This window comes from Crocodylus siamensis, chromosome 1 (genome assembly GCF_052110815.1).
Source record: "Crocodylus siamensis isolate JL-2025a chromosome 1, ASM5211081v1, whole genome shotgun sequence".
In the NCBI taxonomy this organism is placed as follows: domain Eukaryota; kingdom Metazoa; phylum Chordata; order Crocodylia; family Crocodylidae; genus Crocodylus; species Crocodylus siamensis.
The window spans coordinates 427,046,110-427,063,897 of NC_143395.1; the positions used below are offsets into that span (position 1 = coordinate 427,046,110).

Consider the following 17,788-nt stretch of genomic DNA (forward strand, 5'->3'; position numbering starts at 1 on the left):
TGCACTGAGGCGGGGGTGTGGCGCTAGCCGCATGGGAACGGTGGAGGGCGGGGCCAAAGTGAGTGGGGAGGCCCCGCCCCCGAGCGCGCCAGTTGGCGGCGCGCCTGCGCCCGCCTCGCCCCCCGCTCGGCGCAGCTAATGGGCAGCCGCGTGGCTCGGGTGCCGGCGCGGGCCAATGGGCGTGCGCGGTGCTGGGCAGCGGCCCGCCCAATGGGCGCGCGTGGTGCTGTCGCCGGGCGGGCCGGGCCGCGCCGCGCCGCGGCGGGTGAGTGCGTGCGGGCGAGGGGCGGCCGGGCCGCGGTGCGGGGGGGTGTTGTGGGGCCTGCCCTGGGGGTGTCGTGACGTCACGTGCCGCGGGGGAGGTGCCCTGGGGTTGACCTGACGTCGTGTGCCGGAGCTGTCCTGGGCGTGTTGTCACGCGACAGCGGTGGGGCTGCTCGGGGGTGATGTCACATGAAGTGGGGGGCTGCTCTGGGGTAATATCACATGCGGGGGGGGGCTGTGATGGGGTGATATCACGGGGTGAGGGCTGCCCCAGGATGACATCACACGCTGGGGGCTGCGCTGGGGTGATATCACAGCAATGGGAGCTGCCCTTGGCGTGACATCACGTGACCTGGGGTGCTGCGCTGGGGCGACATCACACGTGGTGGGGCCTGCCCTGGAGTAACGTCACATGGACTGGGGGCTGCCCTGGGGTGATGTCATGTGAAGTAGGGGCTGCACTGGGGTGATGGGTTATCATTGCGTGGTGTGGGCTGCTCTGGGGTGATGTCCGGCGCAGGGTGGCCCAGGCACTGAGGCACGTGTGGCCGCAGGCACGGGAGGATGAGCCCGCGGCCCGGCCAGGCGGCTCAACATGGAGGCGCGCTGCGGCGGGCTGCTCTTCAGCTCCCGCTTTGACTCGGGGAACCTGGCGCATGTGGAGAAGGTGGAGGCGCCCGAGGGCGATGGGGATGCGGGTGCGAGTGGCTCTGTGTCCGTCTCGGGCCCATCCCTCTTCGGCAGCGCCCTGCCCGCGGCCGACTACGAGTTCAACGCCTGGACCCGGCCCGACTGTGCCGGCACGGAGCATGAGAATGGGAACAGGTGAGGGGCCGGGCCAGGCTGGACAGGCGGGGCTCAGCTCAGCTCAGCTCGGGCAGCTGACGGCCGGCGGGGCGCCTTGGTGCCCCAGGTCCTGGTTCTATTTCAGCGTGAAGGGGGGTGCTCCAGGCAAGCTGATCAAGATCAACATCGTGAACATGAACAAGCAGAGCAAGCTGTACTCGCAGGGCATGGCCCCCTTTGTGCGCACGGTGCCGGGGCGGCCCCGCTGGGAGCGCATCCGGGACCGACCTGCCTTTGAGGTACCAGCCAAGCCTCCCCACTCAGACCTGCAGGGAGGGCAGCAGCTCAGTTGTGGTTCTCACAATTCGCACAAATTGCAGTGTGGATAGGGGGCTGGGAACCCGCCAGTCACTGCTGTGCTCCGTGGACTGGGGCAGGTCCCTCGGTCTGCCCCTGCTGCCCCAAGCTTTAGTGGAAATCATGGGATGTGCTGCAGGGCAGCGCAGAGGTTGAAGGGGCAGGGCCAGGCTGGGCTCTGTCCTGCCAGCCAGCCATAGGGACGAGCGAGTGCCATGGCTCCCAGCTCCCTGGTCAGGAAGCCTGTGTGTGCCTACGGCTGAGGTGCCCAGGGCCTCCTGCTCAGCCCTGCTCCGTGTGTCTGCAGATGGCGGAGGCCCAGTTCGTGCTGTCCTTCGTACACCGCTTCCTGGAGCCCCGCGGCGCCACCACCTACTTCGCTTTCTGCTACCCCTTCTCATACACCGAGTGCCAGGACATGCTGGCGCAGCTGGATAGCCGCTTGGAGCCGTGCCGCTACCTCTCCCCCATCAGGTGTGCTCCCTCATGCCATGGCCCTGCCAGCAGGGCTGGGGGTCGGTCGCTGTGCTACCCATCGGGCCTGGGTTGGGACTGCCGCAGGTGGAGCACTCCCAAGCTCAAGTCTAGCTTCTCTCTGGCTCTGGGGACCTGCAGCAGCTGGTGCTGGAGGCTTGTGGGGGTGGGCCTGGCAGGGAGAGCCTGTCCAAGCAAAGGCCCTGTTGCTCTGCAGCTGCTTGGCTGCAGAACCACTTCCTCCGTGGCCTCCCGCGTCCCAGCTGTTTCTCAGGGGAGGTCTCTGGTTAGGGTTGCCCCCCTTTCTCCCGCACTGAGGAGCTTCCTGCTCTAGGGGGGAGGGCAAGAGCTGGGCCTGGGCCTCCCCCCTAGGCAGAGCTGCTCTCCCTTGTACCTGGGGCAGCTTGCTGACCTCACACGCCCTGAATCTTCCTGCAGTGTGGCTGCTTCCGCCCTCCCAGGCCCACCCCAGATGCCAGGACCTATGGGGGTGTCATTCTGGCCTCAGCCCTTTTCTCTGGGCTGGAGGTAGGTGGGGGAGGGCCTGGGACCTCCTGGGATCTGCTGAGCTGCTAGCATGCTGTAGCCTTGGGGCCACAGGCAGCACCAGGTATCTGACAGGCAGGGGTGAGCCCTGGCCACATCCTGCCCCATGCTGGATCTGGCCAGTGCATGGGCCAAGTGCTCTGCCCAGGGGGTGCAGGGAGACATGGTGCATGCACAGGCCCAGGCTGCTCTTGCCAAGGTCTGTTTCCTTGGCTCCCTGGCAACAGCCACCGTGTTTGCCTGCTCCTGGTGCTTGGCATCCCCGTGACAACTGCCTGTGCCTGGCTCGTCTCACTGGGCTTCATTGGGTCTGGAGCAGGAGCCAGGGTGTGCCCAGGGCACCAGGTCCCCCAGGCCTGGCCTGCCAGGGGTTGGGCTCTCCACCTCAGCTCCCCAGCCACAGTTGGCTCTGCTTGCACCTCTGCGCTGTTGCCCTAACCACTGCTCCTATAGCTCCAGTTCACTTGCCCATTACAGCTGGCCCTGGGCACTTCCAGGGCTGTGTGGGGCTCCAGGCTTGCTGCCTGCTTGCTGCCCAGGGCTGGAGCTCCTGGCTCCCTTCCGGGCTTTCCGTGGTGCTTGCAGCTTTCCCCATGCCAACCGAGTGCAGTAGCTGAGACTGCTCAGAATTGCCCACTCCCCCACTGGGTCCCAGACACTTGCAGTGCATGCTCTGGGAGTCGGTGGGGGCAGCCTGACCCCTGGTTCCTTTCTTGCCAGGCCCTCCTTCCCCTCACAGGGAAGTGCACATCTTTCCTGGTTCTGCCCCCAGACTGAGGGTGAGGGGAAGGGGGCACAGCTTGAGCTCCGGGCACTTGTGCTGGTCAAGGGTGTGGACAGCTCCTGCCTACCCAGCAGACCAGGGGGAACTGCTTGCTCTGACCTCGCTGCCAGTGTGGTACATGTCTGTGGATGCCAGCTGCTTATCTATCTGGGGCTGCACCACTCGCGTTCGTAGATGTTAGGTTCAGAAGGGACCTCAGTAGATCATCAAGTCCGACCCCCTGCCCTGGGCAGGAAAGAGTGCTGGGGTCAGACAACCCAGCCAGGTTCTTGTCCAGTCTCCTCTTGAAGACCCCCAAGGTAGGGGAGAGCACCACCCCCCTTGGAAGCCCATTCCAGATTCTGGCAACCCTTATTGTAAAGAAGTTCTTTCTAATGTCCAGCCTAACAGGTTGGGCTGGACCATCTCCCCATGAGGCACCCTGCTGACATCCCCATGCTGTGACAATCACATCTCCAGGCCTGTTGGGCTTCTGAGCTTCTTGCCCATGGGCCTCCCCTCCAGCCCTTGGCTGCGCATGGCTCCTTCCTGCCTGGCCACCCCTTCCCAGCGTCCTCTTTCCAGTGCAGGTGCTGGAGCTGGATGCAGGTTCCCGCCTCAGCCTCCGAGGGGTTGTGCCTGCTGTGGGATCCCCCGCCAGTAGCATGCTCATCCTGACCCATCTGGCCTGAGCATCCCTCCATACTCTATCTTGCAGCTTTTGTCCTCCCCATATCTCTGTGCAGGGCCTTTTGCCTCCCCTCTGAGTGAGCACCACTGTCTACCCCTGCCTGCCCAGTGAGCTCTGGTGTGATGTTACTGGCCGAGCCACCCTCTGCATTTCTCTGCCAGCCTATGGCCCTTCCCTTCACAGCTGCACTGGGCTCTTAGCACACGACTGCTTCCACCAGCAGGGCTGGCCACCTTGTGCCTTTGCCTGCTCACAGGCTCCTCCATGTCTTCCTGAAAACTTCCTTCAGGCTGTCTGAGGAATCATAAGAAGTCAGACCGGCAGGGTCCCTCCTGAGGTTGCAGCTAGTGCAGCCCCTGCCTGAGGCAGGATCAGCCCCATCTGCACTGTCCCAGGCACAACATTGTCTGACCTCTTCCTAAGCTACATAATCAACCATGTCAGCCAGTGACAAGACCCATTGCCCAAGGATATCCAGAGTCCCTGAACTTGCACCTGGTGAAGCAAGGGGATGAGAGCTGGCAGTGTCTTGCTGCTGCTGGGACAGGAAAAAGTAGTCAAGGTGCCAGAGGGACACATGGCCCCGCTACAGAGGAAGGCAGAATCCCAGTCTGTACCAGTTCCTTCTTGCCTCTAGTGCAGTGTCAGGCTGAGTCTGAGCACAGGGGCAAGACCCTCTAGCCAGGACCCTGTGGGGCTGGTCCCAGCAGGAGCACTGGCACAGCCCAGTCCCCATCCCCAGCCTGGGCTGCAGCACCCAGCACCTCTGAGGGAAGTGAGAAAATTCCTCCCTGGCCAGTTGTCTGTCCACCTTATAATAGTTTTCTGAGAAACTCGTGTGGGACTTTGTCAGAAGCTTTGCTGAAATCCGGGTGTACGATATCCCCAGCATTCCCTTCATTCACTCAGCTAGTCATGGTGTCACAGAAAGGTGTAGTTTGTTTGGCGGATTTGCCCCCAGTAGCTCCATGTTGGGCTCAAGATCAGCTGCAGGCTTGTACCTTTAAATCCCTGCTGTGGTAGGTGGGGGCTGCCCATGGTTGTGTCCTCTCATCTGCTTCCCCCTCCCTTACGCCAGCTTGGGAGGGCTTGGAGCACAAGGGGACCACAGTGCACTGCGCCCTCACGCAGCGCCTGGCTCTAGTGTCCTCAAGTAGCCTCTCTACTGAAAAGGAGAGGGAAGGTGTCCAGGGTCTGTGCCAGAGGAGGCCTCTGCTAGGGCAGAGAACTAAGGGCTCTCAGGATGTGGGAGGGCAGCAACTTTGCCAAGGGGCCTGGACAGTGTGAGGGGCAGGCATGGGGATGTAGGAACTGCTGGACAAGGCCAGAGCATGGGACCTGCTCTCATGGCTGGTTGCTGATAGCAATCACAGGTGCTGCAGATGAGTGCAGGGAGCAGGGCACTGTAGGGCTGTTCCCCACTGTGGAGTCCTTGAGGTGGGATACCAGAGAAGGGCCTGGAGCTAGGCAGCCCAGTGCCTTCCATCCCTGGGCAGGTAGGGGCAGCCCAGGCTGTGGCACAAGGGCCTTCCTTCCAGCACCAAGCCCTCTGGGACCTCCTTTCCCATGGCCTACCTGGCTCAGTGAGGGGGGTCCTACCCTTCACTGCCTGCTCAGCCAAGGGGAATATCCACTGAGGGCCCGTCTGTCTCTGTAGCCCCCCGGACTCCATCTACTACCACCGGGAGCTGCTGTGCCGCTCCCTGGATGGGTTGCGTGTGGACCTGCTCACAGTCACCTCGTGCCATGGCATGCTGGCGGAGCGTGAGCCCCGGCTGGATCACCTCTTCCCGGATGAGGCAACACCACGGCCACACCGTTTTGCAGGCAAACGGGTGAGTCACAATGCAGGTATGCTTGTGGGGGGAGCAGACCTGGGACCACAGCCCCAGCCGCTGGCTGAGAATGTTTGCTGGTGGGGCTGCTTGGTGCTGCCAGCCTGCTGGGGCTGGGTTCTGACTGCCTGTGGGTGGGGAGGGGTGGTCATGAGCAAACAGAAAGGCTTCACTAGGCACTGTGATGCAGACACACACTGCCCATGGTCAGCCAGGAGGGTGTGAGTGCCTGCTTGTCCCCCCTGGGTATAGGTGTAGTTTTGAGGCAGAGTTCCCAGCCATCTGGGTTCAGACCCCCAGGCAAGGGCTGGGCTGGTGTCCCTCTGACTTATAGGGTCAAAGGCAGCTGGTTTCCATGAAGCTGTCATGTCCCGTTCAGAGGGAAGGGGTAAAGTGCTGGGCTCTGCATGCTGGGGGAGCTGGGAGCTGCTCATGGCGTATCCCAGACTGAGCAGTCGGACAGTCAGCAGGACCCACTTGCCCCAGGACAGCTGGGACTGTCTCCCACCTGCCCTCAGCCTTCCCCTGCCAGGCTGGCCTTGAAGAGCATGGTGTGCCCAGGCTTGGTGCTGCATGCATGGTCTCAGTCTCATGCCCTGTCCTGTCCCTTGACACCCGACCCCTCCACCTCTGCCAGGGCAGCTGGACCATACCTGGGGAGAAGTGGGGAGCCGCTGGCATCCCTGACGCCCCCTCCCCACGCCCCAGGTGTTCTTCCTGAGCAGTAGGGTGCACCCTGGGGAGACGCCATCCAGCTTTGTCTTCAATGGGTTCCTGGCCTTTGTTCTGCGGGAGGATGACCCTCGTGCTCAGTTGCTGCGGCGGATGTTTGTCTTCAAGCTCATCCCCATGCTGAACCCCGATGGTGTGGCACGTGGCCATTACCGGTGAGTATCTGCTGGTGGCCGGGCCCAGGTCTTGCACTGTGCCGCCTGGGGATGGCTGGTCCAGCAGCAAGGGGCATAATCACCTGGCACTGTCTGGCAGCCCTGCCGTAGTGCTAGGCTCTGCTGAGGGCCCAGCCCAGGACAGCTTCCTCCCGGCCCCTGAGAACCCAAACGTCTCTGCCGACAGTGCCGGTGCTGGGCTGCCGAAGCCCAGCTGAGCTCCAGGCAGTCCTGGCACCCGGGCCTGGATCAGCAGGGCAAGGGCAGCTGGGGCTGTGCCAAAGTGTCCTGGGGGCTAGTCCCTGCACTGGGGCTGAGCCCAGGGCTTGCAACTGTGGAGTGTCTGGGGAGGCTCTGGGACGAGTCCCCTGGAGCAGCAGTGGTGCTGGGGCTGTTCTCTCACTTGGCCCCATATTGGGGTGCAACATGTTCACCCATGAGCTGCCTGCCCCAGAGCCATAGGCCATGTCGGCTGCCCAGCACATGTAGCAGGCCTGGGGCGCCTCACACCTCTCCACTCTCCCTCCCCAGCACGGACTCACAGGGTGTGAACCTGAACCGCCAGTACCTCAGCCCCGATGCAGAGCTGCACCCTGCTGTGTATGGGGCCAAGGCCATCCTGCTGTACCACCACATGCACAACCGTGTCCCGCCAGGCTTCCCCGACTGGCGGGCACATGGATCCCCCCTGGCTACCAACACACTGGGTGCCAGGTCTGCCAACCGTTCCATCCATCACTGCACCCCATCCCTGGAGGAGCCCCTCTCCGAACTGGAGAAAGCCAACAACCTGCGCAACCAGCCCAGCAGCTGGTCTTCCACCAGCAGCCCCCCAACGCCCTCTCAGGACCCAGTGCCCGCCCCCGGGCTGGGGAGCAAGGACCGAGCTTTCTGGATCCTGCTCGGGGAGCGCTGTGAATGGGCCACCCCACAGCCAGCACTGGCCCCGCGCCACATCCAGCCCCAGGAGAGCGGGCTGGCCTATTATGTGGACCTGCACGGCCACGCCTCGAAGCGTGGCTGCTTCATGTACGGCAACAGCTTCAGCGACGAGAACGACCAGGTGAGGGGTGGTGTTTCCTCTCGGGCACTGTCTCTGCTGGGTCCCAGGAGCTATTCCCTGTATGCAGGACAAGGGTGGGGGCTGGCATTGGCCTTCCTGCCACTCCTGCATGATGCTCTGAGCCCTGCAGGAGCTGTTGCCTGCATGCCGTGTGTCCCTTGCCTGTCACCTCCCACCTCCAAGTCAGCCATAGTGGGTGCCCCCCTCCTGTGACATCCCTTTGCCCTGTTCCTTATGCCTGGGTACCTGCCTGTCTTGGGGTGGGGGGCTGACAGCAGGGTCAGACCCCAAGGGAGCTCTTCCTGCTTCCTGAGCCACTCTGGTGCCTGCCCCATTTGCCCCCCTTCTGGGGCAGAGCAGCCAATAGAATGGGGGTTGTCCCCAGGGGTAAGACTTCAGGCAACCACTTGCTTCATCGCTGGCTAATTCCTGCTGGCCTTGGCAGTGCTGGGGTCTGGGCCGATGCCATGCGTGTGGCTGTAACCACTGCCACACGGCAGTCCCAGCTCCCCAGTGCGGCTGCTGGCTCCATGGCAGTTTCCAGGCTGACATGTGCCCCTCTGCCGCAGGTGGAGAACATGCTGTTCCCCAAGCTTATCTCCTTGAACTCCCCTCACTTCGACTTCACGGGCTGCAACTTCTCCGAGAAGAACATGTATGCCAAGGACAAGAGGGATGGGCAGTCGAAGGAGGGCAGTGGTCGGGTGGCCATCTACAAAGCCCTGGGCATCATCCACAGGTAGGCCAGCCCCATGGGCATAAGCCCCCTTGTGCCAGGTGCCTGCATCTCCCTGGCACCTACAGGCATGGCCCATTGTCTCCTCTCCATCAGAGGAAGCTGTGTCAGGCCATCAGCCTGTGCAGCCTTGGGTGTGAAGTAGTGTGACGGCTGTGCTGGAGGTTATGTGCCCCCAGCAGGCCCAGCTGGGGGTCCCTTGCCCAGCAGCTCCAGGGGCCGGTCATGTCTTCCGAACCCTTCGAGCAACTCCTGGGCTCAGCGATGGGGCTGGGGCATTTCCCTTGAGGAGACCAGTTGGTTGCAGAGGGACCAAAGGAGCAGGGTGCTGGAGCCCAGGGTGGCCTCATGAGCTGGGGGTCAGTGGGCAAGGCCTGCCCCCTTGATGTCTGTGGGATTGGGTCCCATCTTCCCAGTCTTTGCCTACCCCTGGGGCAGGAGGAGCTGATGCTGGACAGGGCTGATTGTCTCCAGCCCACAACGGCCTCTCTCAGAGAGTTGGAAGCTGTTCTCCCTCTGCACCCGTAAAGCAAAGATGGGCAGCTGTGGGGGCCATGACGGACCAGTGTGGATGGCTGTAGGCTGGAACGCTGGTTTTTCTTGTGTGTTTGCAGCTACACACTGGAGTGCAACTACAACACAGGGCGCTCAGTGAATTGCATCCCCGTGGCTTGTCACGACAATGGGCGGGCTAGCCCCCCACCTCCACCCACCTTCCCCTCCAAGTACACCATGGAGCTCTTCGAGCAGGTAAGCCCAAGCTTGCCCCTACCAGGCCAGCCATGATGCCCAGGCCTGGAATTGCCCTTCTACTCCTAGCTCCTCCAGTTGGCCTCTGGTCTCTGTGTCCACACCCCTCTCCAGCTCACTTGGGGAGCGTGGTGGCGCTGAGGGGCCGGAGTTGTGTCCCCACAGGTGGATGGGGACAGGGGAAGAGAAATGAACTTTCAGCACCTCCCCCACCACCTAGTAGCCCTCCCTTGGCATCTGGCCTCTGCTCCAGGCTCTGTCTGGGCCAGTGCTCCTGAGCCCTGGGCTGGTTGTAGTGCTGTCCCTGTACAGTGGCTGGGAATCTGAGCCCTACCAACCCTGGGAGGATTCTCCTGCATCCCCATGGATGTTTGCCGCCCCCTCCTGTGTAGACTTGAGGGAGAACCCCAGAAGACAGTGGCTGCTGCTCTGCAGGACCTTTCCCTACCACCCACCTTCCCTCTGCAGGTGGGACGGGCACTGGCCATAGCAGCGCTGGACATGGCTGAGTGCAACCCGTGGCCGCGCATCATCATGTCCGAGCACAGCTGCCTCAGCAACCTGCGAGCCTGGATGCTGAAGCACGTGCGCAACACCAAGGGCAGTGCAGGCGGCCCCCGCAAGAAGGGCCCCAGGACCCCGCCCAGGGGCTCCAAGTAAGGACCGGAGGTTGGGGAGTGGGCTCCCAAGAGCTTTGCAACGACTAGGCATATTCAGCACACCTCAGGGCCAGCAGCAGTCATGGTACACATCAGCTGCACTCTGCCTCTCCACCTGGTGTTCTTTGGTTTCTGGGGGAGCCTGGTGGGCTTGCTTGTCACCTGCAGACCGTGGGACCATTGTAGCATCCCTCAAGGCCTCCTAGCCAATTCTCTTTGGGTCGGGGGTCAAGGCACATGCTGCTTTGGGGCCTGTTCCATCTGCCCTGGTGTGGTACTACTGGCCACTCAGCAGGCTGCTGAATGTGTCCCCAGCACAGTGCGGGGCCTGGGCAGGGAGGGGTGTGCTGCTGCCAACCTAGATCAACAAGCTGATCATCCTGAAGGCCACGGGTGTAGGGGTCTGGTTGGCCAGTGTGCCAGGGCGGAGGGGATGTCACAGGGTGCGGCTCTGCCTGGCCAGCGTGCGGGGGAGCACGATGCCCCAGGGCAGACACTGAGACTGCAGGCACCCAAGTGTGCGGTGCAGATGGCAGGGGCTGATGCTGCCGCAGTGCCGGCCCTGCCTGACCAGGGGGCGGCTCCACATTGGGCAAGGAGGACTTTCTCCTCCATTTGCCTCCTGAGTTCATCACCAGGGGCCAGTGGGGAGCATAGGTGAGGACTGTGCAGCCAGGCAAGACCAGCAGGGGCTCTGGTGCCCTAGACACTGGGCTCCAAGTCCTGTGTGCTGCTAGGTTTGGTGCCTCTGGGGGAAGGGCTGGTGGTGGTGCCGGACTCACTCCCATGTTTCCCGTCCCTGCAGCGGGCTGCCCGGTGCTGAGAACACCCTCACCCGCACCCAGAGCTTCAGCAACGGCACCAGTGGGAGCGGCAGCAGCCTGCAGAACTCTCCCCAGCTCAAAGCCTCGCCCAGCTTCCCCTTCGGCAGCGGGCAGCCTGCCGGCACCAGCCAGAGCCCTCCCAGGGGCGGCCCTCGGGGCACGGTGCCCGCCAGAGGTAAGCTAGGCCGTGAGCCCCTCCACAGCCTACTTTGGAGCCTGTGGAGCTGCTGCGCCAGGCAAGAGCCCTGAGGTGGAGCTCCCCAGCGGCCATGCGGCTCCACGGTGCTAAGAAACAGGGCCTCACGTGGGATGGGTGCTGCCACGCATCTCCACGTGGAGCCAGAGCCTGCAGGGCCCAGCTGGTTCCTGCCACCCCGTGCAAAGCCCTGCCCTGTGTGCTGGGACCCGGCACCTCTCGGGATAATGGAGGTGGTCTCAGCTGCCCAGGCCAGGCTCCCATCCTGGGGCCCTACTGCCCTCGGGGTTGTGGCAGGGCTTGTGCCTGGCTCGATGACCACTCTCTGTCACAGTCGTTACCACCTGGGGTCCTCTGCGCCAGTAAAGCCTCATGCGGAAGCCAGAGCCACACAATGGAGACCACGTTGTAGCCAATTTCTGTGAGGGGAGGCCAGCACGCAGCTGACCAGCAGGGCCTGCTGCGGGCATCCTGACTCCACTGTCATCAGCTGCGACCAGTCCTGGCACCTCCCCAAGCCCAGGTCCTTCACTGGGCTGTATCCCAAGTGCCTTCCTCCTTGCCCAGCCCAGTGCTGACTGCCACGTGTCTGCATTCAGGCTGTAGCAGAGCTAGGACCTGGCATGGCGGACCTAAGCAAGGGGCCTGGGGCTAATGAGCCTGTCTGTGCCTGGAGGAGGGGGAAGTAATACCCCACCTGAATCCATTGGCTTATGTCCTGGTGCTGCTTCCCTCCCTGTGTGCAGAGCCAGTCTGGCCTCCAGAGCACTGCTGTGGCCAGCGCCTGCCCCCGGTATTGTGGGGTGACATGAGGCAGCACAGGTCAGCTGCTGCCCTGCCATTGGCTGGGGTGGGGATCACTGCAGGGGAGTGCGGTGCTGCCATGGGAGAGAGGGGTGAATGCTGCATCTCCTTGGGGCACCTACTGCCTCCGGGTGCTCCGGACAGAGCCACTGCCCCGAAGTGGGTACCCAGGTGCCCGTACACATGGCAGCTGGGGGTGCATGTGGCCAGCCCACCTGTGCTGCAGGCAGCCCAGGGCACAGAGCTGACTCACCAAAGAACGTGCTCCATGCTCTCTGCGTCCCCTGCATCGCGCTGCCCCTCTGTGGTCCATACTTTGCCCTCGGCCCTGCCTGCTCCCGCGCACTGTAGCGACCCCATCTGACAGTCCCCGCGAGAGCCGGGAGGAGCAAATAAAAGGCCTCTGTCTCCACGGGCACACTGTAATGTCTGGTCCTTTGCGCAGCTGCGGCATGGGTGGGAGAACCGGTGGGGTTAGGGGGTGGTCCCGTCCTGCTGTTCCTCCCCCAAGCCATGCGAACAGGTGTGTGGGGGCACCATTTTGCGGGTGTGTGTGGGTTTTCCTTTGGTGGGTCAAGGAGGTAACAGACAATGACTACAAGGTCTTTGTGCATGTGTATAACTTTTGAAGACCTATATTTTTACAAAAAATAAAAAACTCCTCCCCCAAGGCAGGAGCTTCTCCCAAGGGCTAGGCCTTATTGCCCTGTAGGCCTGGTCCAGGCAGGGCAGCCAGGGTGTCTGAGGCAGCCACGTAACACCTGGCCCTTCTCTGTCCCGTGAAATCCTGGCCCAGCCAGGATGGAGTCGGCCTGTTCCCAGGCTCCAGCCAGCCTCCTCGCAGAGGCTGCCAAGCCAGAGCACAAGGCTGGGGGCTGCGACTGCCCCTGCCCAGGCTCAGTCTGGCTGGGACTCACTGGGCCTGGCTCTGCTGCTCCTGCGGAGCCCCTGAGCACCCAGGAGGCTGCTCCCCCACCCCATGGCTGGGTCCCAGAAGCCGGCTGTGCCCCTCCCCCATACCCAGAGAGCTCACAGGCCTGTCTGGCACCATCCTCCTTGGCAGGGGCAGGCGGTGCCGGATGGGTGGGGGGGGCTTGTGTCTGGGAATGTGCGTGAGAGCTTTGTGACCTAACGAGGCCAGGCTAAACTGCGCCGCCCCCTTCTGCCCCAAGCCACCCTACTTGGCTGGCCCCTGGCCAGTCGCATATACCACGTCCTACATGATATGTGTAGGCCTGATCCTGCTATCAGCCCTGGGCCACCTCTTCCCACACCCACCCCAGGCAGCACAAGTGCCGTAGACCCTTGGTGCATTGTTCCAAAGGTGCTGTGGTGCCAGCTCACCCCCAGGGACACCCTGCCCTGGCCTGTGTGTGCCAGCACCCGTGCTGCAGACCCGAGCCTGCAGGGTTCAGAGCTGTGCTGTCCAAAAGACAAGCAGGCAGGCAGCCCCTCTGAAAGCCCAGGGCTTGGAAGAGAAATGGGGCAGGTGCAGCAGCTGGGGCCACCCTGGTGAGGCCTGCAGAGCACCCCAATGGGAACGTGTGCCTGGCCCAGCATGCCCAAGCAGCATGGTGGGCTCCTGCATCCCACTGGAGCTGGCTGGGAGCCATTAATGGAGGCTTTGCACTTGCAGCTGCTCCCCCCTCCCCAAGTTGGCCTGTGCGAAGGCCCAACCTGCGAGGGTGGCATAGCCACAGGCACTCTGAGCATCTGGCTGCAGGGACAGGCCTGCCAACATGGAGTGGGGCAGGGGCACCTCTGCCCCTTTCTGACCCTCCTTTCTCCCCTCCTGCATAGAGCTTCAAGGCCTGGAGAAGCGGCGGCAGCACCTGCCCAGGCTGCGAGTGGCACCTGGCAGCCTCCCTGCCTGTGCCCGGACCCCAGCCCGGCTCCTGCCGCCCTGCCTTGGCCTCAGCCTTGGCCCAGGCACCTGCTCCCTCCCCACCATCCTCAGCATGGCAGGTCTGTATCCCAGCCAGCCCCTGGCCCTCGCCACCCTCATCCCCTCGCTACAGACTGTGGCCGTGGCTAGCCTCAGCACTGTGCTCAGCTGCCACGATTGCGGCAAGAGCAGGACCATGGGTAGGGCCGGTCGGGTGTAGGTGCTGCCTTGGCTCAGGAAGGCTACAGCTATGAAGGCTGCACTGCCACGGCCTCGTGGCTCCCTACTGCCCCAGTGCCGTCCCCCAGCTTGGGCACTGCTGTCTGCTCTCACTCGGCTTCCCGAGACAGTGCTAGTGGGTCTGGGGCCAAGGGCGGCCATGCCACCAACCCGTCTATTAGGGCTGTGGCTGGAGCCAGTGCAGATGCCCATGGGCTGTCCAGTGGTCCAGAGCTGCTGCCCTCCAGTGGGCATGGAGGCAGGTACATAGGCTGTGTTGCTGCCTCCAGCTGCCTGTGCTCCCCATGGCCCTCTGGCTGCAGTGCCTGCTGCCAACCTCCCTCCACCCTGCTGGGTCCAGCCTTGCCTAGCCTGGATGGGTCTGGGCACTGGGCAGGGATGGAGTGTGGGTTAGTTCCTTCCCCCAACCCCCCAGTACCAAGGAGGCAGCACATGTCCTGGTAGCGTTCTCCTGTCCTGGACTCAGGTGGGGCAAGGGCAGGCTGGACAGGGAGCACCCACACAGAGCACCTGGTACCAAGCCCAGCTCCTGTCCCAGGCTCATTCGTAGGGGCCAGGAGCTGGGGCACTGAGCCCCCACAGCAGGGGAAGGGTGGGACATGCAGCCTCAGGCATGGCAGGGATCTGGGGCCAGGTGGCTTAGCATCTGCCTGCTCTGCCTTGACCCTTTGTGTGGGGGACCGTGAGAGCTGGCATTACCCCACAGCACAGCACCCAGCATCACCCTTAGCTTGCACTGTCCCAAGTGGGGGCACATCACAGCACTTTCCCAGCGCTTGCAAGTGCCACGCCACCCATGGCAATAAAACTGCCATCTCTGCCTGCTTCCATGGGGCCCACTCGCCCCTGTCTGCTGCATGCCTGTGGAGGACTCCAGCATCTGTACCCGGGCTGAGACCCCTGCGGACACGAGCAGGTGTGGGCCAGCGCCCAGTGGGGCAAGGAGACCGAGCTGTGGGGGCAGTAGTGGGGCCCCTGAATGGTGCTACCCAGGGCCAGTGGCCCTGCCTGCCCCCTCAGCACCTCATCCTGCCACCCCCATGCTCCAGCCCTGAGCCTGTTTGGCAGGGCTGGGGTGGCAGGACACATGGCATTGGTGCCCTTCCACTGTCACCACTGTGTTTCCTGATGACAGAAGCTCAGAGCAGTTGTGGGTTCCATTGTGGTGCCCACTACAGGGCTGGGACCGGGGCTGCTGCACCTGTGGTGCCAGGGCAAGGTGGGATAGTGGTGGTACCCAGTGTTGGGGACTGGTCTGCACCAGGGTCAGCAGGAGCCCTGCTCTGCTGGCTTGGCCCAGTCCCCACAGCCCCCAGAGTCCCTTGTGTCCCCAGCTGCCCCCCAGTGCCACCTAGCTAGTAGGGCTAATCACTCTTGTTTGTCACATAGGGTCCTTGCTCATGGGCACCAAGGCGGGGGCTGCACTGGGCGCCAGCACCGGACGCCCAGACTTAGAGCACGGCAGGGAGGAACCAGCGCTGCAGGTAACGCTTGTGGCTGGAGGAGTGGGTTGGCGGGGGCTGCACTGAGCTAGGCCTGCCTGTAGGCACCAGCCTGCTCTCAGGGGAGCCCAGGGTTGATCCCTGCAGGAGGTGGCAGGTGCCATTCTGGAGGAGCGCTGCATGGAGGCCTGGCCAGACTCAGTGGTGAAGGGGAGGGGTGTCAGAGCTGGACACACCACACAAGGGGGTGGGGGGTTGAGCCTTCTGGCAGGCCAGTGCCCAACAGGAGCTTCAGCCAGCGGGGGAAAAGCACAAGGCCTGGTTGTGGCCATGCTGGCCTGGCACTGCCCTCACTGCCTCTGGCCAGAGCTGCAGGTCCCATGGCACAGCACGTAGGCCATGCCTCGGGTAGCATGGGCCCAGTTGACGGTGACTGGGAACCCGCTCTGTGTCCAATTTTGCTGGTAGCCTTTCTGCTGAGCTCTGCTCCCCACACAGCCCAGGCCCAGCCTGTTGGCCTCTCCCACACCAGCGAGAGCACCTCGAGGTACAAGTTCAGGATGGGGGGTGGGGTCCATGCTACTGGGTGCTGCTCCCCGCCCCCCAGCGCCCCTGGGACAAACCAGGGGGTTGCTCTACTGCAGCAGCCGCAGGCTTTAGAGCACCCTGGGCTCTTCCCTCCTGGCCTGTCTCACAGCTACAGGGGTGCAGCTGGGACCAGCGGGTGGCAGTGCCCAGGGAGCCGAGGCCAGCCGTATAGCCCCCGCCCCTTGCAGGCTCCTGGACCCCAGTGGGGAACACCTATTTACAGGCCCTGCCGGCTGCACCCCCCTCCCACCATCTCCTGCTTTTCTGCTTAGAACGCCCGCAAGAAGCTGAGCCCCCGGAAGGTCCTTGAGCTGCCCAGGTAAGGCGGGAAAGGGGGGATGCAGCTTGTCCCCTGCTTTCTTGGGCCCCAAAGGGACAGGCAGGGCTGGCAGGGGACAAGCTCAGCCCCATGCTGAGGGGGTTGGTGCTGGGGCCAAGCTGCCCCCTCCCCTGGGCACAGGAGTCAGGCCCAGAGGCACCTGGAGATGCCCAAGGCACAAGCTGGGACTTCCCATGGAGGGCCAGGCCCAGCTCCTGCAGAGAGGCTCCATGGAGTCCCCACCCTCTGCCCTGTTCCGCCAGGGGCTCCAGCCCCCACAGTGGATGTGGACCATGGGAGGGCTGTATCTGCCCACAGACAGCTGGGAGGGGACAGCCCTGCGGGGGGGCACCAAGGCCTTGGAGCACCAGCAGGCTGGGGGTGGGGGGTTATTGCTTCACATGCCAAGTAGCTAGGCCCTCACCCCTGTGTGGTTCCTGTAGCTCGGAGGTGCTGTTCGCCCGCCCCAGCAGGATTCCTGTCCGGAAGAAGGGGCCGGTGCAGGGCCAGGGGCCGGGCAGTGAGAGTGACTCAGCTCCCAAGGTGTGGAAGTACAGCCACACGCGCCCACTGCGCCATGCACTGTCAGGTACGAGCCCAGGGTGTAGGGTGGGGGGGTAGCCTGGCACCCCTGGCCCACAGAGGAGCTGGGAGGGGGGGTTCCAGCAGAGCTGATGTTTCTGCGTCTGCGTCGTGACCCCATTTCCCCGCAGGGCTCTCGGGGGAGGCGCCAGCGCTCGGCGCAGGGCTGCAGGCAGCGGAGCCACTCTTCCTGTGCAGCAACGGGCATGAGGGCCTGCTCTCCCAGGTACCAGGATGGGAGGGGCGCTCCCCCAAGGGGAGCGAGGTAGGAGGGGTCCAGGCTGCAGGCTGTGACTGGGCCTGGCACAAAGCCGAGAGCCTGCCAGGGCCATGGCACATGCCACCGCCCAAACCTGCTCTCCGTCCCCACAGCGCCTGCCTGGCCAGGCCACGGCCTCGCCCCCGCTCAGCTCCTACCGCCACATCCTGTCCTTCTGCACCGAGGCCTGAGGCAGCCACCAGCATCAGCACCAGGTCCCGCTGCTGAGCCCGTGCCCACCCCCTTGGACCAAAGCTGCGGGGAGGCAGAGCCCAGCCCAGCCCAGCCAGCCCCTGTGGGACCAGCCCCCTCCCCGCTTCTGTCCAGCGCCACGAGCACTCCTGGGCTGTGCCACTGGCTGGCATGGGCCGGGGCCCGTGGCGCATCCCCTCCGCCGGCACCTCTCAGGACCCAGACCACAGGCAGCTTCCCCTTCAGCGCAGGGGGCTTGGGCTCGACCCCCAGCAGAGGACGGCCAGGCTGGGCCGGCCCTGAGCACCCGAGGGGCTCGCTGCCTTCACTCTACAGCACCTTGGCCAAAGCCGGTCTGCCACCCGGTGCCCGGTCCAGGAGGCCATGGCCCTCCTGCCCCCCAGCTCTGTACAGCCCCTTTGAGGTCGGAGACTATTTTTACGTGCTGAGGTTCATCTTGTACCATGTTTCTATTAAAGTCTGTTTGGAAGAAATGGCCTGGGAGCACCCCCGTCCCCGCCATCACCCCAACTCACCACTTCTGCAAGGCACAGGGGGCCCTGGAAGTAGCTGGGATCACTGCTTGCAGCTCCCAGAGCCCCAGCCCTGCTGACCCCTGGCCCAGGGGAGGGCAGCCAGGGGGTCT

At 63.7% G+C, this 17,788-nt stretch overlaps 1 protein-coding gene across 6 annotated transcripts; it reads left to right on the top strand.

The window, feature by feature from the left end:
- The first annotated feature begins 36 nt into the window (after window positions 1-36).
- AGBL5 (AGBL carboxypeptidase 5) lies at window positions 37-17,648 on the top strand. 6 transcript variants are annotated; one of them, XM_090031219.1, is made up of 18 exons: window positions 37-265; window positions 819-1,089; window positions 1,178-1,349; window positions 1,715-1,881; window positions 2,320-2,409; window positions 5,539-5,716; window positions 6,425-6,603; window positions 7,135-7,666; window positions 8,236-8,405; window positions 9,017-9,152; window positions 9,621-9,808; window positions 10,617-10,810; window positions 13,436-13,600; window positions 15,150-15,244; window positions 16,063-16,109; window positions 16,553-16,698; window positions 16,823-16,917; window positions 17,064-17,648. In XM_090031219.1, the coding sequence occupies exons 2-18, from the start codon at window positions 860-862 to the stop codon at window positions 17,139-17,141; spliced, it is 2,862 nt and encodes a 953-aa protein (XP_089887345.1). In that variant the 5' UTR covers window positions 37-265; window positions 819-859; the 3' UTR covers window positions 17,142-17,648. The 6 variants fall into 6 exon arrangements, with proteins under 6 accessions (XP_089887345.1, XP_089887347.1, XP_089887346.1 ...); XM_090031221.1 differs by lacking the exon at window positions 13,436-13,600 and having other exon boundaries at window positions 17,064-17,647; XM_090031220.1 differs by lacking the exon at window positions 2,320-2,409 and having other exon boundaries at window positions 17,064-17,647.
- Window positions 17,649-17,788: the final 140 nt, after the last annotated feature.